We start from the raw sequence: 22,467 nt of genomic DNA on the forward strand, positions 1-22,467 counted from the left end.
CGGAGCTGGGGACCAAACCCAGGGCCTTGCGCTTCCTAGGCAAGCGCTCTACCACTGAGCTAAATCCCCAACCCCATGTCTTTAAAGCCTACCATTTGTCCCAGTGGATTTTCTTTTGCCCTTATCTAAAGCAACTCGACTGAACACATATGTCAGTCTCCTACCCAAGTACTCGCCAAGCCTGACCCTGCTTAGCTTGTGAGATCGAACGAGACTGGGCCGGTTCAGGGTAGAGACCGTATGCATGGTTCACTCATTCACGGAGTGGGCTCTCCGGCAGTTATTTCACATCCCCTACGTTTTGTTTTAGCATTATTATATATTGAAGTAGAATTTTCGGGCAACAAATTAACTATTTGCATAGTTTGTACTTCCACAGTCTGTAGCAAATCCGATCTGCTGGTCCAACATCACCTAATCCCAAAGCGTTTGTTTCATCATCCCCTACAGAAACCTCACACCAACAGGCGGCTAGTCCAGGTGCCTGCCGCCCTTAGTTCCTGGTAACCCCAATTCACTTTCTCTCCAGACTCGCCTATTCTGGCGATTTTATAGAGTCATACATCACGTGGCTTTCTAAGTCTGGTTTCCTTTACACAGGCACGAAGCGGTAGCGTCTAGCAGCTCCTCAAGTCTTTTCATGGCTGTTATAGTCTATTGTTTGAACCCACCACGGCCGCTTGCCTGTTCCTCCGCTGTGCTGAATTGCTTCCAGTCTGGGGCCATTATCCATTAGGCTGTCGGGAGCTTTCTGTACACGCTTCTGTGAGAGCATATGTTTTCGATTCTGTTGGGTATTTACTGAGTTGAGTTTCTGGGCATGAGGGAGCTCTGTTTAACATTTTAAGGAACTGTCAAATTGCTTGGCGCTCGGCCCTCTCCCTTTCCATCCGCAGGAGCATCCGTTTCTCACATCCTCGCACTGGTCCCCATCGGCACGGGGTCGCCGTTTGCTCCTGGTGCTGTGTTAGTGTCTTGCGCTGCTTTGTGGGTTTGACTTGCGTTTCCCCAGTGACTAACGCGATCGAAGCTTTCGTGTGCTTATTGATCGTTCGTTGATCTTCTTTGGAGAAATGTCAGTTTAAATCTTTGGCTAATTTTAATTTTTCTGTCCTATTAAACTGCAGAATTACTTATGCATTCTGAATCCTGGACTAAAGCCAGTATATAATTTACAAATATTTTCACTCACTTTGTGGACTATTTAAAATTTTTTCTTTCTACTCCCTTTTGAGGCATAAAACTTTTAAAATTTGGTGATGTTCAACTTATGTATGTTGGTGTTGACTGCCTGTGCCGTTTGTGGTCTAGCTAGTTGTCTTAATTAGGGTTTTATTGCTGTGAACAGACACCATGACCAAGGCAAGTCTTATAAAGAACAGCGTTTAATTGGGGCTGGCTTACAGGTTCAGAGGTTCAGTCCATTATCATCAAGGCAGGAACATGGCAGCGTCCAGGCAGGCATGGTGCAGGAGGAGCTGAGAGTTCTATATCTTCATCTGAAGGCTGCTAGTGGAAAACTGACTTCCAGGCAGCTAGGATGAGGGTCTTAAAGCCCACACCCACAGTGACACACCTACTCCAACAGGGCCACACCTTCTAACAGTGCCACTCCCTGGGCCAAGCATATTCAAACCATCACACTAGTCTTACACATTGTTTTTCATATAAACTCTGGAATCAATTTATCTTGTTTTGAGAATTTGTTAACATATTTTTAGCATTTATTTGTGGTGTGTGTGTGTCTGTGTGTGTGTGTCTGTGTGAGTGTGGCAAGTGTGTATGTGTGTAGTGTACCTATGTATGGTGTATGTATGTGCATAGTGTGTGCATATGTGTGTGGTATATGTGTATACGTATGGCATGTGGGTGTATGTATGTGTGGTGTATACAGGAATGTATGTATGTGTGTGGTATATGTGTGTATGAGGTATGTGTTGGTATTCTGTCTAAACTCCACCCCCACAGCTACCTGGGAACAGCCAGGTATGCTCCACCCCACAGTTGCCTGGCAACAGACAGATGTGCCTGACTATAAAGGGGGCTGCTTGCCCCTCCTACCTCTTTTATCCCCTCTTGCTCTTTGTTCTTCTCTGCTCTTCCCCTCTGTCCCTTCTCTCCCTTTCCCCTCCCTTCCCACCACGTGCCCATGGCCTTTCCTCTCCTCTCCTCTTCTCTCATTAAACCTCTCCACGTGGGGGGCTGGGGATTTAGCTCAGTGGTAGAGTGCTTACCTAGGAAGCGCAAGGCCCTGGGTTCGGTCCCCAGCTCCGGAAAAAAAAGAACCAAAAAAAAAAAAAAACCAAAAAAAAAACCTCTCCACGTGGAACTATGTTGGCTTGGTGTGCTTTGTCCGAGCATGGGCCAAGATTTAAACAACTCTGTGTGTGTGTGTGTGTGTGTGATATGTACATGTATGTATGTATGTATGTGTGTGTGGCATGTTATATAGTGTATGTATGTGTGTGGTATATGTGTGTTTGTTGTGTGTGTGGTATGTACATGTATGTATGTGTGTGGCATGTGTGTATAGTGTATGCATGTGTGTGGTATGTACATGTATGTATGTATGTATGTATGTGGCAGGTGTGTGTGGTATATGTGTGTTTGGTGTGTGTGATATGTACATGTATGTATGTGTGTGGTATATGTGTGTTGGGTGTGTGTGTGTAGTGTCTAGCTCAGTAGACATCTTACAAGAGTGGGTTTTTGTCCACCACGTGGGCTCTGGGGATGGAACGCAAGCCGTGAGGCTTGACAGAAAGTGCCTGAGCCAGCTCTCTGCCTCCAGATTTGATAATATTGTCTTTCCACTTAGAAGACTGGTTGATTGAAAAATAACTGTGGTCTTCTTAAGAGAATTCTTTTCAGTCAAAGAAGATGCACCTCCCCCGTTGCCCAGTCCTTCCCAGGGCAGCTGTGTCTCAGGCTTCTCTTATAGCTCGCCAGCACGTTCACTCCTAAGTGTTATTTTTTATTTTGAGGCGGTCTTACTACACAGCTCAAGCTGGCCTGGTATCCATTGTTAGTGCAGTCTGACCTCAAACTCGCAATCCTCCCGCCTTGGCCTCATGAGTGCTAAGATTTACAGGCAGGGAATCCATGACTGACTTTTATCTTTTTCTTACTGGAAATGACTCCAAGTGTGAAATGTTGACAATTAGCAATAGCATTTGACCTGGGTTTGGTGGCACATACCTGTAATCCTGACAGTTGGAAAGCAGAGGAGGGAGAATTGTGAGTTCAAGACCGGCCTGGACTGAATAGTGAGATCCTGTCTAAGGGGAAAAAAGGATTTTGAAAACGGTGTGAGCTGTAGTGTTTCACACTATTTTTGGTCTGAACTGAGGCCAAGTTCAGAACCATACCTCAAATATCCTCCTTTCTTTGTGCTTCAGATAAAGACGCCCAATGTCTGGAGACTGTGACTGCTTCATGCAAAGTCACACAGCAACTTAGATAGATGCTAGGGTCTGACTTCGGCACTCGGGAGTCACATACAGATTAGTCAAGAATTAGAAAAAAAAAGTACATTAAATTACAGTCAAATTAAAGAGAAAGCAAAATTTGGACGGATACACACTCTTACACCCCAAACCTCCAAACCTTCAGAACTTCCTGCCTGTGAGCCGGGAGGGGGAGTGCGAGTGAATCTTGGTGTCGCTGGCAGGTGCTGTCTCAAAGGCCCACAGTCCTCCACTTCCTGGGGTGTCAGCCACAGAACAAAGCCAAGTGAGACTCCTTCAGTACCTCCCTTTCTCCTCATCCTCCCAGGCATAGCTGCCTCTGCCCCTGCCTCTGGGCACCCTCCCAGGGTTGCAGAAGATGAAGTGGACGGCATCGGTCCTCGCCTGCATCCTTCAAGTGCAGTTCCCAGGAGCAGGTAAGGGTTCTGTTTCCTGTGGTGTCTCATCAACACTTTTAGAGGCTCTTTGTGTGTCTGAGTGGCAGTGGAGGGGTCCTAAGGACCTGGTGCTTCCTTTAAAGCTATACTTCCCAAAGCCAATGGCCAGAGGGACAGCACGGGCTCGGGTCCCACCCAGGCGTCTGCTCCGTGACAGGCAAGCTGGGGATCGGTTCCGAGCCAGCTGTTTGAAAACGCAGTTGTAGAATGTCCAGTGATAAAGGCTGAAGAGTAAGTCTGTGGAGGGAAAGGGCGAGGAGAAACGCGCAGCAAGAGAGCAGCTGAGACAGCTCGGCGCGGACGCGGGAAGCCGCGCAGGACCAGAAACACCAGCTAGGCCCCACTCTGTTCTGGTTTCCAGATATTATGTCTCCTTCCGTCCCTCTCTGGCTGGCATTGCCGCTCAGCCCCGTTCTTTCCTCCTTTGCCAACCAAGGAAATGACCATGGTCAGTTGGAAGGGGTCATGGCCTGTGGCCCTGGGTAGACCGAAACACCCGGTAGACGCAGCGCCCTTACCAGGGGACTCGAGGGAGGGAGGTGTACGGAGGAGGCACCCATGTTCGCGGCCTTTTGCAAGGCGCATTGCCACCTTCTAGCCCAGAGCACTTAAGCTTAAGCTCACCCTGTCAACGCTGTCCCCAACATCACAGCCACCAGCTGCCCTATAATATACGGGTCCTCTGTGATATACTCACATGGCTGTCTGTCTGAGCCAAGCAGCCAGAGACACGGACAGAAATGTTGGCAACAGGTTGAAGAATGTGTGTTAATATGTGACCATGGCTCGTCACAACCAGTGCAGAAAACAATTTGCACCAGTGCTCACTGCATCCCTCTGAGGCCTGGCTTTTTGCGTGCTGTAGTCTTAGCGTGCTTCCCAGTGAAGAGAAGACGAGAGAGACCACTCACAAGATTGGCGTCATGGCCATTTTTTTTTTTAAAACATGAAATGGGATAATCTGTGTTTGAATCTGGGAAAACAAGGATGGTAGCTGTAAGGGGTGTCCTTCCTCCAATTTAGAGCTGAGGGTGGTAGTTTGTTGGGTGACAAGGCTGAGAGGGCAGGAATAGCCCACACATGATTGTTACCACCAGGAAACTGCACAGTCCTGGGCTAGCATCACCGGGTTCTGAGGGTTCAGCTTTTCTGTACGGTCATAGTGCTTTTCTCAGAAAGGGCTGGGCAGGTATGACTCACACGGTGCTGTAGGGTAATAGCCCCTGAGGGAGCCTGCAGCAGCCCTTACTCATAAGCAGGTGCAAAACGTTTTCTCAGCCAGAGAGGTTCTGACTGAGGAGAAGCAGGCAATGGTTCTGGACTCAACTCTCAAAAGATGGAGGGAGGAGACTGTTAACCCTCTCTCTCCACCTTCCTCTGCTCCTCCCTGGTCCCTGTGCGGCAAGCTTTGAGGCTCCAGGGAAGCTGAGGCAAGTTAGGCAGAGAAACAAAAGGTTGGTAATGGCTGCCAAGAGCAGTAAACAAAACCCCACCCAGAGGGCACAAAAGCCTTTGGTCATTTCTACCCCAAACCAAGGAGGCCTAAGCCTTTCCCATTTACATTTTTTTGAGAAAGCCCAGACACTGGAGACTAAGCCAGTGTTGAACTAATCAGTCCACCAAGTCTAGCAAGATCAATTCGAGGGCCAGAGGAGGTGGGGAGAAGATGGAGTTGCTGGGTGCCACAGAACACGCCTGTCTGCCAACACCCAGCTTCTTGCTACTTCTAATTTCCCTACCATGGCAAAGATCGAAACCAGAGGTCACTACGGTCTGTGTCCACTCTCTAGTGAAAAAAAATGCACATCTAGTGTGAAGCCTCGGGTTTATGGGAAGCTCTGCTTCTCCGGAAGGCAGCCGGCAGGGGCATGCTAATCATAGCCCTTCCCAGTAGCAGGTCCCTGAGCAACCCACTGGAGCTCAATGGTCCTGGGTTTTGTTATATTTCCTCTAAAGCAAAGACACTAATGGCTTCCTTGCAGAGACATGACGGCAAGGAGTGAATGCCATGTTTCTTTCATATATAGAGATACATATGCATGCGTGACTAACTTTCTATAGATGCACACACACGCACACATATAGGACAATCAAGAAACAGAAATTGCACTGATTATTAGACCCAGGAGAAGGCGACCTATGGCTGAGGTCTTATAGAGCAGCAATGGACATCTTCTCCTGATAGCATACAACTTGGGCCTCCTCTGAATCCTGGGACACCCACACCAGCCCAGAAACCCAGTGGCAGGTGGGCCCTGTGGCAAACACAGATCAAACCTTGTACAAAGGATGAGCCCTGCACCCACCGTTTCAACCCCTTAAACGCACCGTGCAGGAAAACGTTCCCTCAAGGTGAAAAGACGTCTGAAGGTAGAACATAAATACAGAAGACTGGGCAAATTCAAAACAGCATACATGGTCGTGGGGCCACCCAGGTCTGCTGGCAGTAGGGACTGAGGCTTCTGGAAACCGGGTGGAGGAAACCATAAGTGACGGACAGTGTGGCTGTATCTCACGGTCGTTTTCACCCTCTGGTTTGTTCTGTCCTCCAGTGCCTGGCTACTTCCAAGTCCCGTGCTACGCTTTCCTACTTCAGCCCTGCTCAGACTTGCTAGACTAGAGACTGCATTTGTTGCCACAAAAACACCCCCACCAGCAGCAGCCGTAAGGTTTGTTAGCAGGCTAGGCCACTTACATTGATGCTCTGTGGGTCTGGCATTGTTAGTTTTGCTTTTGTTTTTTAAAAAGTAAGACTAATTAGGTGTGGTGGTGCACACCTTTGACAGCAGCACTTGAGAGGCAGAGGCAGGTGGGTCTCTGTGAATTCAAGGCCAGCCTAGTCTACATAGTGAGTTCTAGGTCAGCCTGGACTACATAGTGAGAGAATAAAGAAAAATAAGCTTTAATTTTTAAAAATACACATCTTTTCTTTCAAAAGTCACCTAGCATGTGTCTTGTATTTTATCTAGAAGGTTCTGGGCTCCACGGAGAATTGTCTTAGGTTCTTAGAAGAGGCACACAGTCTGAGAACATCCCCCACCCCTGTGTTTATACCGATGGTCAGTTAACTGATTAAGTAAATGCCAGAAATAGTTCAGAATAGTTCTTTTTCAGCTCTGCTTGAGACAGAGCTGCTCCATATTTACAACAACGTGGCAGTGGGTGTAATCAACTGGGATAAATATCCAGCTATTCTGGTTGAAAACATTAAACCAGCCCCTTGACCTGTTAGCTGAAATATGTCATTTTATAATTTTGCACTAGGTGTGGCTAGCGACCGGATTCATTCCCGGGGAAAGAGATGCCCCTGGCCGCTCTCAGCCACAGTATTTAGACCAGGGTCCATGCACGACACATATTCCAGTGTTTGTTGACTGAATCAAAAGGTAACTGAGAAAAGGTAATCTAGAAGTTCCCACATGATTAACATCAATGACTTATTAGATGGCCTATCCTTTAAACAACTTAGAGGTGAAGATTAAAACAAAACTAAATGTAAAAATCAGCCATCAAAGTGTCAGCAGTGAACAGAATACTTCAACGTGAGTTACAAAGATTCAAAAAAGTAATTATTAAAGTGTTCTTGTTCAACCGTGTGAAATTCTACTACTATTTTTGGCTTGTTCTATATCAGGGGGTCCTAGAAGCACCTTGTGCCTTGCATGTTGGGCAAACGCTCTACCACTGAGACATCTCCCCAGACCCCAACCCTTTTTTAAAACTTGTCAAGATCTCTTCGAATTTCCCAGCCTGCTGAACTTGACTCATTTTATAGTCTGGGTTGCCCTTGAACTTTCGGTGTTCCTAACATGGCCTCCGGGTAGTTGGAGCCACAGGTCTGGGCTGTCAGGCTTAGTTATTTATTTTGGACCCAGAGAAAATATCATTTCAAATGACCAGATTAACACTGTATCTTAAAACTAAACAAAAACACACTCTTTTCATTTTCTGCTTTTTTTCTAGTGCTGGGGAGAAGGTGATCATTATTAGAGAGTGGAGGTTAATGAGCTAATAAAGGAATGAACGAATCAGTCAGGAATAGAAAATTCTGTGGATTCTAGCAGGATTCTAGCCCAGCTCGACTTTCATGTTTGATCTGCATGACCCATTTACAAATATATGCATCATGCTTTTTCCAGTATTTCCTTATTGGTGGACATTTGGGTTATTGCTAATGCTTGCTGTCAAAGATAATTTTTCGGAAGATATACATAGAATGTATGGGGGGGGGTGGTTCATGTCAATTCAAAACTGACAATTAAAAGATCAGGTCGAAACAAAAGAATGATTCACCAGACTCTGGTCGAGAATAATCGTTTTGGGGAAAGAATGTGTCTGTCCATGAACGTCTGTCTACAAAAGGTCGTGTCTTTCTGGAGCGTCCTGTATGGAGAGAGAGAGAGAGAGAGAGAGAGAGAGAGAGAGAGAGAGAGAGAGAGAGAGAGAGAGAGAGAGAGAGAGAAACTGTACAGGAAGAAAGATCTGGATGGAAGTCAGGGCTCCTCCATGACCCCTGTCGGCCGGCGAGTAGCTCACCTCAGCTCTTTCCGTCCTAAGATGGCGGTGGTGGTGTTCTCCTCGCAAAGGGCCTTGAGGAATGCAACTGATATCCAGGAGTGTCCAGGCTCAGGATGCGTGGGAAGTGGCAGACTGTACTATGCGTGCCTCAGTTTCCCAGTCTTCAGAATAAAATATCATTTCCCCCGTGCAGCAGAGCAGGACTGCAGTTCGAGTGTGCTCCCCTCTCCCTCCTCTCACTAAACTGCAGCAGAAACTTGGGCAGAAACGGCTCTCTGAGCCTTAATTTTCTCAAGTTTTCAATAAAAGACAGGAAAGTTGAAGGCCCCCTAAGACTAAAAAAGGAGTTACCTGTGGTCAGACATTGCAAAGGTTTTCGGAGAGCCTTATCGCCTCGCCCCACCTCACGGGTATTGACTCTCAGAATCTCAAAAGTAACCACTTTCCTACTGCTTCTTCTGGTTGGGGATCCCGTCTTGGTGCACTGTTTTGAACTTGTTGGCCGAGGCCTCTGCTTTGGAAAAGCCAACATTTTGTGTCTTGTGGATTGCAGATTTACTGAGGGCCATGCAGGACGTGGTTGGTGGGAAAGTAGGATCGATGCTTGAAGTAACTGGTGGACATATGAGGCTCCTAGGGTCCGTTTTGTCTGTTGACTGTGTGCTCAAAGTTTCAGACTCAAGGGGGGGGGGGGTAAACAGAAAGCACTAGAGGAAGGGCTATCAGACCCCATCTAGACCGCTGTTTTCTCGAGGGTCACCCTTTGTACTAACGGAGAGCACGAGGTGTGGTTGATGGCACCTATCCTATGGCCAGGAGCTGAAAAAGTTAAAGAGTTCTTTTTTGGGAAGTGATGAAAATGGGGCTGGGACGGTGCTGTGTGTCTGTAATCCCAGCACCTGGAGAGAGACAGAAGGAGCAGGGGTTCAAGCTTAACCTTGGCTATTCAGAGGGTTGGAAGCCAGCATGGGCTACTTGAGACTTGTCTGGAATAAAAATTTAAAAATACAGAGATGATTACTTTCAAAGATTTGATGCCTTGGTCAAGAGGATTGGGGCTCCAACGGGCACTCTCCTCGGCCATTATCTCTGATCGTTGTTCTCTGATTGGCATTACCACACACCTAAAAGCGGAATTCTGAAGCGGACTTTAAGAGAATTCCCCTTAGAAAGTGCTTAATTCTATTTTCTTCTCAATTTTTGAGGTTAAAAAAAAAAACAACAAAAACCTGTTTTGACACTGAATATCTTTGTTTGGTACAGGGTTTTCTGCTGAGTAGGAAATCTGGGCTTGTTAAGACTGGAACTCTGTTCAGCTCTGACATTATTATAGATCTGAACTCACACTTTCCCCAAACCTGGTAAACCTGTATTTTCCATTTTAGTCTTAATAAATGCAACTATTTGGGAGTATTCCTTGAGAAAGACAGATCTCAGTTTGCGTTCAGTCCATTGTGCACTCATACTACATTATGCGTGGAAAGTAAATAAAAAATGTAAATTAATCCATATCTGAGAGGGATTGACTTCCAGGAATTAACTCAATCAACATGTTAGGAATATATTTTGACCCATCGGGAAAGTCTTATGGGTATTTCATACACTCAAGGAATAGTACAATGTTAGACATAGATTCTAAAGTGAATTATAAAAATGTATTTATTTTTATTTTGTGAGCATTGATGTTTTGCCTGCATGTATGTCTGTCTGAGGATGGCAGATCTTGGAGTTGTGAGTTGTCATGTGGGCACTGGGAATTGAACCCCAGGTCCCCTAGAAGAGCAGTCAGTGCTCTTAACTGCCGAGCCCTAGTGTGAATTTTTCAAAACTAAATCCTCAAAGAATGGCATGATTGTCACTGAGTGACAAATAACAGTTTGCAATCACTCGTGTCTACTTTCAGCACGGGGCCTTGTGCTGAGGGAGGGCAAGGCCTTGTGCTGTTGGTGGGGGCAAAGTAAGGCATCCTAAGAAGTCTGATGCTCAGAACAAAAGACAGGAAGCATTACAGAACCAGATACACAAATGTCTGTGCCTCCTAGAGTGACCACTTCAGCAGGACGTTTGTCTATACAACAGACAGGCACACCAGGTAGTTTCCTTAGCCAATCTGTGGAAACAGAAAGACAGCATGGCTCAAACGTACACAGACACGGACACTGCCACACAGGATTAAATATATCCACTGCTCTCTTGCAGTAGAGACGGGAACCCCAGCCATGCACACTGATATAGGTCTCCAATGTGTGACATTGCACTAGCCCCAAGATACAACACCATGACTGACAGCCCTCAGTCAGACCCACCTGTTCTCATCCTAGACTGGAAGGTGATAATGGAAGACTCCGAGAGAAGAGGGGTTGAGGGGAGAGAGAAGAGATGCTCTGGAAGGGGAGTGAAGGTTGCATCCCATTGCTTCAGAGGAAAGAAGGGGAATGGGGGTCAACCTGCCACTGAGCCAGATTGACCAGTTATGGAGTGGCTTGAGCCTGAGTACCATGGTTAAATGCTCAATGTGATGGTGTTGAGCCTGCCTGTCAGGACATTGACCCTCATGCTCTGATGGGTGCAGGTGTCTGTGTGTCTGTGTCCCAGCGTTCATACCTGGATGACAAACACATCCTCACTCAGTGTGCTTTTTGGGTAGAATCTAAAGAAATAGCATCTGGATAGATGTAGATTCTAAGGTGATTTTGAGTGTGGTGTGAATGGTGTGTGTGTGTGTGTGTGTGTGTGTGTGTGTGTGTGTGTGTGTGTGTGTGTGTGAAGATATACATGTGCTGGTGTCTGGAGGCATGTATATATGTGCATATCAACACATGGCCCTCTATGCATTTGTGTATACAGTACGTGTCTTTAAGAGGAGTTGTTGGTCTGGCCCCACTACCCAGGAACACCCTCTCTCCGAAGTGAGCCTGGCTTTTGCTTTTTGACACCTCTTCCCACCTACTTCCCAAGATTCAAAATGCTAACTCTGCTTTGCTCTCAGCTGTGGAGGATCTCCCAGGCCCATAACCATCATAAATTATCTGCATTCAAATGACAAAATAAAGTGGAAAATTGTTGTTCTCCAAACTCAAGCTTAAAAACACAACACGAATATTTCCCTATCACGAGCTTTTTTTGGAGTTTAGGTCACTCAGCACTCAGATAGTTTCAGGGACACACAGAAATCATCAGAAAATGTCACCAGCTCCTCCATGTTTCCACAAGTTCCTTCTACAATAATCATGTGCGTTTTGGGGGGCAAAATAATCAACACACATTTGATGCTTTTTTTTTTTTGCTTGTAAGCCATCTAACATGGTAGGAACTATTTTGTCCATCAAGACAGTTGGTCAAACTAGTTTATTTTTAGTACCTGGTTATCTAAGCTATCTGGCTGACTGCTTCCTACTGATTAATAGCAATTTAATACACTGCAAGCAGCTCTCCTGTGTCTTCAGCCAAATAGTCTGCAGAAGATTGGCCTAACCAGCCCACTGGGCAGGCCCTTTTCTTAGAGATGGACATTCACGATGCCGGAAACTATATTCTCTGGTTTTCAAAAGAGTCTGAATGCGGCTTCCGACACCCTGCTCTACGGTCTGGCCTAATTTCCATCAGTTTTGTCGACCTGTGCTAATTTCCACGCTGAGTTCAGTAGCAAAGACAGCACACATGGATTGGATGCCACCCAGGACTGTTTTGAGTTAGGAGGGCTTCAGAAATTCCTCTTTTGATTTCTCAGAGCAGAGAGAAATCTTTGTCTTTTCTCCCACTTAACTATCGGTGCTTCAAAGCCCAGACCTATATAAAATACACAAATGCTTTAGAGACAAAATGAATCTTGCCCGGTTTCTTTGGACTTCGATGGGAACAATAAAGATCCGACTACAAAAGGTTGGCAAAGAGGATTATTCTTTTTCTTTCTATTAAGCATAGAGGCTTCAAAAGAACGGCCCAGAAAGTCAAATAATTGTATCCACCACTGTTCATCCATCCATCTCCCTGCTGACCTGTCCTGTGAAAATCTTGGCCAGCTCTCACCTGCCCATTGCAAATGCTGCTTTGTTAAATGTTCTGTAATCCCAGGAGAAAGACCTGATAAAACAAACTGCATTTCCATGGCCACCTCATCAGGGAGTAGCTCTTTGGGCTGGGGGGTGCTTCTAATTTTCGGAGCTTTGTAGTCTCCGGGTTGGGAGGGAGCTACTTGAAGACTTGAAAAGGGGATGTAAGTTAAGTCTACAAATGTTTGCCATCTAAAGGGGCTGAGGTGGTTGCCGGGAATACTTAGGAAGCTGGTCTTTGATCTTCATGGAGATTTCTTGATTGCTTTGGTTTGGAAAAACACATCATTCGATTCTTTAAGATAGAAAGTTTTAGACTTGAAGCTGGCCTAATTGCTAGTTTCCCTTCGGTCCTGAACTTCCTCAGAAAACTCTTGTCACTTTGAAGAGTACAAAATGGCTCCTTGACACCAAGAAGCACAGAGGAGATTAGGCCATTTAAAGTTTTTTTTTTTTTTTGGTTCTTTTTTTCTGGAGCTGGGGACCGAACCCAGGGCCTTGTGCTTCCTAGGCAAGCGCTCTACCACTGAGCTAAATCCCCAACCCCTAAAGATTTTTAAGTGCAGAATTGAATGTTTTCTAGCAGTGGTCAAGTCCAGAATTGTTTCAGTTTTAAAAAGCAGAATAATAGCCTCTCCACTGGGCAAGCCTCTAAAGTTTAGTGCGTGGTGACCACAGAAGGTAACCCTAAGTTGCCGGTGCAGGAGGAAGGTCTGGTGTGCTTGGTTTGGGATGCTGTCCCTAAACTGTCTCTTCAAGCCCGTGGGTTTGGGTTAGGGAGGTGGCTCGGTGGGTAAAGTGCTTGCTGTGCAAACATCAGGAGCAGAGTCCAGTCCCCCAGCACCCAAATTAAAACAGGTGGCAGCATGCACCTGTGACCCCAGCTCTGGAGGACAGAGTCACGGGTTCCAGGGGCTCACCTGACCAGCAAGCCAGTTTAGCTGTAGCAGTGAGCGAGCCTGTTTCAAAAGGTAAGATGGAGAAGGAATGGAGGAAGACGTCCTGACATCCACATTTGAGCTCCACAAAGCGCATTTGCACACACATATACCGCACATACGTGCAAACACACAGGCATCTTGCCTGTGCAGATGTTCAATAGTTCAGTGAATGAACCTGTGACCCAAGCATTTTATGCTATAAACATGTTTAAGTTTAGACAATGCTAACACAATAGTAGGTGAGTTAGGCTGAAAAGGAGGGACAATATCTACTAAGTAACAGGACTTTTACTCATTGGATGGGGCATTTGGAAAGCTTTATGCAAGAGACCAGTATAACTCTCTCTCTCTCTCTCTCACTGGATATTTTCTTTACTTACATTTCAAATGTAATCCCCTTTCCTGATTCCCCTCTTTTCCCCCACCCCTGCCTCTGTGAGAGTGTTCCCCTACTCACCCACCCACTCCCCCCATCTTCCTGCCCTGGCCCTAGGGCCAAGGACCTCTCCTCCCACTGATGCCCAACAAGGTCAATCCTCTGCTCTATATGTGGCTGGAGCCACGGGTCCCTCCATGTGTACTCTTTGGTTGGTGGTTTAGTCTCTGGGAGCTCTGGGGGGTCTGGTTGGTTGATATTGTTGTTCTTCCTATGGGGTTGCAAACTCCTACAGCTCCTTCAGTCCTTGCTCTAACTCCTCCATTAGGGACCCCATTCTCAGTTCGATGGTTGGCTGTGAGCATCTGCCTCTGTATTTGTCAGGCTCAGTATAACTATCTTAATTAGTGGTTCTCAGCCTGTGGGACACAACCCCTTTGAGGGTCAAATGACCCTTTCATGGGGGTCACACATCAGATATCCTCCATATCAGATGTTTATATTAAGATTAATAATAGTAGTAAAATTATAGTAGTAATTATAGTAAAATTATACAGTAGCAATGAAAATTATCTTAGAGTGGTGTTGGGGGGTGGGGTCACCACAACACAAGGAACTGTATTAAAAGATTGCAGCATTAGGAAGGTTGAGAACCACTGCTCTAAACACTAACTATACTTAGGAGATCGTCATTTAAGGAAAAGCTATAGTGAATTCTCTAGTAGTATGAGGATTAATGTTCTGATTTAGTTATTTCCATGAATGATAAGTTTTATTTGTTGCATTTTCTCAGAATCAAAGATACATTGTTTAAAAACATTTATCATCATCATCATCATCATCATTTTGCACGTATATGTGTCTGTGCATGCATTTCTGCCATGGCATGTCAGAGGACACCCCAAGGGAACTGGTTCTCTCTCCATCACATGGGTCCTAGGGTCCAGCTTCAGTCCACAGGTTTGCCAGCAACACCTTTGCTCACTGAGCCATTTCAGGAAATGAAGGATGCAGAACGCCCAGTCTGCTGTCAGCACAGATGAGCTCCTGAGGAAGGAGAGGTTAAGCACTATGACTTGATCATAAGGGCTCTCTATGAAGCCTGCCCTCCCTCAGATCCCCCACGTGGCCCTGCACCGTCTAGTGGAGGAGATACAGGTATTTCTCAACGCTAACAAATCTGTGGGGCTGTTGATTCTTTTCTAAGTCTGTCCAGAGCCATGGTAGTGATAAGGACAGCGATGTGCTGGTCCCAGGCCAGTGTGACAACAAAACTCACCTCCAGCAGGAATAGGCTGCCCTGCTAGACCAAGCTAGTTGGGGAAAAGACCAAAACCAAATAGAGAAGGACAAGTAAAGCAGGGGAAGACCCTGCTTTAAAGGCACACTTCACTGAGGCCAGAGAGACATCTCAGTAGTTAAGAACTCGCTTGCTCTTCCAGAGGACCCAGGTTCAGTTCCCAGCACCCACGTGGCAGTTCACAATCACCTGTAACTCTAGGTGCAGGGGTCTAACACCTTCTTCTGACCTGAGGGCACCAGGCACACACAGTGCACATACACAAAGGCTGGATAAACATTCATTCACATATAAAGTAAATACATCTTGGAAAAAACACGCTTCGTGGGCTAGTGATGGGGTTCAGTTGTTAGAGTGTGCTCACCTAGCATGGATAAAGCTGGGGTTAGTCCTCAGACTGCACTGATGGTGGTGAATACTTTCAATCCCACATAGAGGCAGGAAGATCAGAAGTTCAAGCTGATCCTCTATATAGCAAGTTTGAAGCCAGTCTGAGCTACATGAGAATGTACCTCAAAAAACAGACGTGGGGCAGGGGGAAACAAAACAGAAAAAGCCAAAGGATGTTACTTCAGGAACTGGGTATGTCAGTCCCAGCGCTCATAAAGTAGAAGCAGGAAGATGAGTTCAAAGCCAGCCTGGACTACAAAAACCCCTGTCTCAAAGGCTAAGCACAAAACCAAAACAACAACAATCAAAAACACTTGTCCCAGACGTAGTAGCACATGCCTTTAATCTCAGCACTTCAGAGGCAGAGGCAGGTGGATCTCTGTGAATTTGAGACCAGCCTGATCTACAGAGTGTCATTGCTACATAACAACGCCCTGTCTCAAATGACACCAAGACAGTCACTAGTACATAATGACACCCTATTTCAAACAACAACAATGAAACTGAAAGCATTTATCAGAAAGACATAAAATACAGAGCACTTCTATTTTGCATTTGAGCAAAAAGTACTTAATGGTACAGTGTGTGGTACACCCCAGTTTGGTGAAGAGGGGGTGGTTTTTCCTGTGTTGTTTTCAGGCATGAATGCTGTTAATGATGCCCCCGCTTTTCAAGAGGAGCAGTGAATGACCCAGAGGTGCGTGGTTAGCAGCAGGTCTCACCAGGGGCGCCTGTCTGCACCTCATTTCTTCTTGGTGAAGGGCACGCATACAGTGCTGTAGTGACCCTGAGGCAGAGGCTGACCATTGGTCGGTCTGAATTCAGCTGTGGACTTTGAGAGAGGAGATGTTTTCGTGTGCAGCTTGGAGAAAGAAGTGAGAACAAACAGATCTAGTGGAAGGGACAGGATACTCCACCCACAGACAGCCAGACAACCAACAGTGGCTCTTGTAGCCCCTGATACCTGCAGGCTGGTTAGAACATGGCTGTGGGCATCTCCCGTTGCCATGGGCGCCCAGTGAGAGGCCAGTGCTCCTCCAGGTGGGGTCCTGACTTGCCTCTTTCCCCCGTGTGGCCCACTCCCAGCTCCGTGTGCTCAGATCAGCATCTTTCTTGTCCCACAGAGCTGTCCCGGGGCTCCTGGAGAACGCCCTCACCGAGGTCTATAACGAAGACACACAGTTCCTTCAATGATACTTTTAGGATAGTAAGGTAACTGCAAGAGGAGCTTCCATTCATCTGGGAAGCACTAGGTTACCCAGCTCCATGTGCTGTAGTTAATCTGAACAATGTTGAGCACAAAGTCTGTGCCCCTGGGTTGTGAAGCTCCGAGGGGCCCCTTCTATACCATTCCCTAGAGTTTGCTGCCATGGGAAAGTTGCAACTGCACCTTTAGCTATTTCTCTCTAGCGATTTCCTGCCTCATTTCCTCACCACCATCTTGCTCCTCTCTCTGTTGTTAACACGGAGTCACAAACTGGGTACATTTTAAAGAAAAGAGGTTTTCTTGGGCTACAGGTTCTAGTCCTAGGTTGACAGCTCATATGTGATAATAACTTCTTCCTGGAAGAATGTCAGGGTGTCCTGTACCCAAGCACCTCAGTCTAATCAGACAGCAAGTTGCCAACCAGAGGGAGGGAGGGAGGGAGGGAGGGAGGGAGAGAGAGAGAGAGAGAAAAAAATCTTGTAAACAAGAACAAAAACTAACAAATAAAAAACCCAAAACATTTAAAGCCCAGTGCATGATGGTACACACTTCTTTTAGTCCTAGCACTAGGGAGGATACATTATGATTGTACCTGGGTGTTCTTATGGTACCTCTATCAGAGAGAGTGAGGGATATCTCTGACTCTTTTACCCCTTCTTGGGACCCTTTAATTCCTGCTGTGTTGCCTTGTCCAGCCTTGAGATGAGGGTTTGTGCCTAGTCTTATTGTAACCTGTTATGCTGTTCAGTCCACTTCCCTGGGAGGCCTGTTCTTTTTTGAGTGGATCTGGGGCAGAGGGGAGGTGGGTGGGAAGACTGGGAGGAGTGGAGGAAGGGAAAACTGCAAATGGAATGGAATGAGTGAGAGAAAAGTAAAAAGAAAGAAGAAAAGCACTCAAAAATCCAACAAGAAAGTCAGGGTGTCCCAAAGAAGGACAGCAAGTTTGATCCCTGGGCCTCCACATGTGTACACACATGCACACAAGTGTGCACACACTGTACACACATAAACCAAAAAGCTTTCAACATAGTTCTCCAAGAGTACAGGCTGTGCTCAAAGCATAGCAGCTATGGGATTGGTTTCTGTACCCACCTCAAAATAACAATGCACCGTAAAGTAGTGACTTAAAAAACTGACCTCTACAGCCAGTCACGGTGGTGCGTGCCTTTAATCCCAGAAGTCAGGGGCAGAGGCAAGTGGATCTCTGTGAGTTCGAGGCCAGCCTGGCCTACAAAATGAGACTAGGACAGCCAGGGCTACACAGAGAAACCCTGTTTTGAAACAAACAAACAAACAAACAAACAAACCAAACCAAACAAAATAAAAACCCTGAAATTTAAACTGAGAGATGGCTCAGTTGGTAAAGTAAATGTGAACACCTGAGCTTGGGCTCAGAACCCACTTTTTAAAAATGCCAAGTGTTTTCCCATGATGACACACATGTGCTTTCCCAGTGCTGAGACAGGGGAGACTGCCAGATCCCTGGGGTCACTAGCTGTCCACCCTAGCCTATTTTATGAATTCCAGGCCAATGAGAGATGCTGTCTCAAAAAAAGTAGATAGTATCTAGGGACAATTGCCAGTGTTGTTCTCTGGTCTACGCATGCGCGTGCACGCACGCGCCCACGCACATACAAACACACACACACACACACACAAACACACACACACACACACACAGAGCGAGGAGGAAGGGATCCAAGAAATGTTTTGTTCTACAGTTCCACAGTTCTGGAAGCTAGCAATTCAAACTCAAGGTGTCAGCAGATTTGTCTCTTCTGAGGGCTGTGAGGGACAATCTGCCCACACTCCTTTCCCAGCTCCTGACAGTTTTCTGGGGTATTGGCATGTCTTGGCTGCGGTATCCTCCCGGTGTGAATCTCCGTGTCCAAGTGTCTCCAGTTTATAAGGACACCAGCATGATTGGACTAAGGTCCATCTGAATGACCTTCATATAAGTCACATGCACAGGTGCTAATGGGGTGGCACTCTGAAGTATTTTGGTGGACATAATTTAGTCCATAATATCAGCCCATATTTCCTGGGACCATCTTCTTCTTTTTTTTTTATTTTAGTATTTTTTATTAGATATATTTCTTTACTTATAATTTAAATGTTATTCCCCTTCCCAGTTTCCTGTCCATAAGTCCCCATCCCCTCCCTTCCCCCTCCCCCATACAGATATTCCCCCTATACCTCCCCCTTACTGCCCGCCCCCATATTCTCATGCACTGGGGGTCCAACCCTGGCAGGACCAAGGGCTTCCCCTTCCACTGGTGCCCCAACAAGGCTATTCTCTGCTCCATATGCAGTTGGAGACCTGGGTCAGTCCATGTATAGTCGTTTGGTAGTGGTTTAGTCCCTGGAAGCTCTGGTTGGTTGCCATTGTTGTTTTTATGGGATTGCAAGCTCTTTCAACTCTTTTAATATTTCCTCTAATTCCCCCCAAAGGGGTCCTGTTCTCAGTTCAGTGGTTTGCTGCTAGCATTGACCTCTGTGTTGGACATGCTCCGGATGTGTCTCTCAGGAGAGCTCTATATCCAGCCGGGACCATCTTCTAATGGATTCTAATCTTTGCCTTATGTTCAGTTAAGGATGTTACCTAGGGGGTTTCAGTGGTATCGTGGAGCTCCGCTAGCACCGCGTAACAGGTGTCACAGAAATCCTGATTTGAGTCAACTCTTTAATGTCTCATTTAAATGCAGGCATATTCTTCTCAGGCTCTCTGAGGACTACAGGCAAGGCTGCTTCTAGGGTGGCCTGGTGGGCTATCAAGGAAGGACACTTGCAGGCCGGGGTCCTTTTAACCCATGCTGTTATGACTGGCACAGCGGTAGAGCGCAGTCTCCGGAAGATGGAATGAGTGCGTGTCAGAGGGATGGTGCCTTCTCTCGGAAACACCGGGGTTGCCCTTTAGAAAAACATCACCAGCACATTCTGCAGTCTCAGAATGAGTCCGCCGGTAACTCAGGCAGCGGGGCTTGAGCTGGGTTTTAGACGACTCTATCCATTTCATGGCCTCTGTTTCCATTGCAACTCTGCCATCTTGGACCCACAGAACAGTGAATTCGCAGAGGGACCCTGGTATGAGAAGCCAGTGCAGCTGGGACTTGACACTTCTGTCTCTGCGAGGTCGTTTGGGCCGGGGAAGAAGAGAGTGGGTTTCCAGGTCACAGCTGTCAGGCCCCACCTGCGGGCTGGGTGGCTCCGTCCTGAGTGAAGACGCGCTTCAAACACATCCTCGAAGACGCGCTTCAGACACATCCTCTTTGGGAAGACGAACTAGGGATCTGCTGTTTATCCTTTTAGCTTTCTGCTGGTAGCAAACATTTGAGAAACTGGATTAGGGGGCACCTCTCACGCCTGAGAAAACACTGTGTGAGCAAAGTAGCATCTCATGTGGGGCTTAGTGAGAGCATCTGTTGACTGACAGCAAAATGGCTGTGATTCCGCTACCCCATCCTACCCCTTCCTGCTGCGGGGGCAGGTGGCCTGTATCCACCATTTGTGCTGCTCAGCCCACACCAAAAGCCTAGGTTCTGGAACCAAACTCTACTGCGGTCAGTATTGTTTAGCCCTGTGTCCTTGGGGTAAATAAAAGCCCCGTGGATCTGGAGCTTCTTGAGTGCTAAGAGCTGTGAAATATCCACTCAAAGGGCTGACTTGACAGTGCATGAAAACTGTTGCGTTTGGTGGCCAGCACAGGCACCGAGTACATGCCAGCTCGTAAGGGACAGTCATTCTGTGCTACCACCGGGGCCTGACTCACGCTATCAAATGACTGTGGTGTTGCCCATTCACTTCCAGGTAGTTATAGTTTGCTTTGCCAGCAGAAAGCCCCGTGAACAAGGACCCTGATGTTTTTATTTCTCTCTAGTCTCTCAATGCCTAAAGCCAGTCTTTGGTTGTCCTCAAATGGTAACCTAGTGATGAGGCTAAAGGGCGAGGTACCAAATCTTGTAGGATTTATGGTCCATAGGGGTTTCTTCCCAGCTACTCAACACTGTTTGCTGTAGCACAAAAGCAGCCTCACGTATGTCAACAGATGAGCAGGAGATAGACCAATGAAGCTTTACTGCAAAAACAGACCTGTGGGCTATCCTTTGCACACCCTAGATCGAAAATAGTGGGAATGGGAGACAGATACCTGGGTCCCTGTCTACCTCCACCTCTTGGTTTTCTATCTCTGTTCAGGAGGAAGTCCCACCGGTAAGCAACAGCCCACCTCTGGGTGTTCCAGTCCCATAGCATCAGGGGGACACCCTCGGGGGGCCATCCCCAGGCAGCACTCAGCTGGAGTGGGTGGTTTGGCTTCACGAGCAGATAGCACAGAGCCCAAGCTCCAAGTCCAGAGGACACGCGTTTGTTGACAGAGCCGTCCTCCAGGCAGATCGCTGTCTTGCTGAAGTGAAATGGAAAATCGAATGTGATTCCGCCAGCCCTGATGATAAAAGCTTTTGTTATTTTTCTCAGACTTGCTGTGTTCACGGAGAGTTTAGTCACAGGGGTTTCTATTCTCAGGAACTCACAGCGCATCACAATACAGGGCTCACTTGTCTTCAAAATAGTTGTACTCCACATAACTGGGAGGGGGCAATTATGAGAAATCATGTGTGCTCCAGTAGCTGCCTTCCATCAGATAAAACTTAATTAACAGCTCATATGTGGTAGACGGGCCATCTCTCTAATTCATACCAGAAACCCTGCTGTCAGTCAACGGGTGACGTATTTTATTTCGACCTTTTATGTAGTGTTTGAAGTTGTGCTGATTTTGAGAGTGAAATTCCAGCATCCCGTCAAGGAAAGACGAAAGCCAACTGGGAAGTTACATGTGGTCTGCTTCATCGCCCCAAACCCTCTTTTCTTAATGGGGTGTGGCATCCTCTGGAAAGCAATCATCTCCTTTGGGCTGTAAATAAAATAATGGAGCACAATGGTTCTCTTTCACTATATAGGGAATATTCCTCCAGTGGAACGTAAGACAGAGAAGCTCACCCCAGAGGAGCTTCACATACACAGCGGTGAGAGGAGGAAATCTAAGAAATAATGCCCTTCCCACCTGCCTCATGGAGGGGAAACCTTGTAGGCATGAGCACTCAAGATAGGTGACAGGCAGAGTTGGAAGTTGAGTTCCAAACTGTCCCTTTGCTCAGTGATGTGGGGCCATTTGGGTGTTTGTCTCTGGCCTGGAGAGTGGGGCGTGACTAGGGGTAGCTTTTATAGGAAACCTAAGCCTCACACCCCAGCTCCCACTATTACACACAACTCTCTTTTTCTGTTGTTTTCCTTTTAGAGGTTATATTTTCCAGTCCTGGTTTTTAACCCCCCAAATTATGTAAATTCCATAGGCCACTTTTGAACAAGGCAAGCTGGAAAATCTCTGTGAGGCCCGCTGCCTAGCCTAACAGGATGTGGCCACCTCAGTCACTTAGCACTAGTGGCATTTTTCTGAGGATAAGATACATATTTCTATTTGGTCCATCTTTGGCTGAATCAAATCCCCCTCAGTTGCATGCTGGGAACAGGATACCCCATCCTTGGCCCTGTTGGTATCTTGACCTAAGTAGTCTTCTGTTGAGCCTGTTCCTCGGTCTATGGAATGTTTACCAGCATCCCTGACCTCCTCTCATGAGATGCCAGGAGCACTTCTGACTTGTGATAAGCTTAAGGGCCTTTAGGTGTTGCAGAATGTCCCCTGGGGGCTGAGAACCAGTGAGATGAATTATGATTTGTGTTCATTTGCTCAGTGACGATTAGCCCGTGATACAACATTCTCACT

The 22,467-nt window shown here is 46.8% G+C and overlaps 1 protein-coding gene across 3 annotated transcripts in view; it reads left to right on the forward strand.

The window, feature by feature from the left end:
- The window catches only part of Cd247 (Cd247 molecule), a 78,818-nt gene continuing 56,351 nt past the window's right edge, over nucleotides 1-22,467 (forward strand). For 2 of the 3 annotated variants that reach the window (NM_170789.2, NM_001205304.1), the window contains 1 exon segment: nucleotides 3,707-3,883. In NM_170789.2, coding sequence (NP_740770.2) covers nucleotides 3,826-3,883 — 58 coding nt within the window. In that variant the 5' untranslated portion in view covers nucleotides 3,707-3,825. 3 annotated transcript variants of the gene reach the window in all.

Source organism: Rattus norvegicus, chromosome 13 (genome assembly GCF_021556685.1).
Source record: "Rattus norvegicus strain SHRSP/BbbUtx chromosome 13, alternate assembly SHRSP_T2T, whole genome shotgun sequence".
Taxonomy (NCBI): domain Eukaryota; kingdom Metazoa; phylum Chordata; class Mammalia; order Rodentia; family Muridae; genus Rattus; species Rattus norvegicus.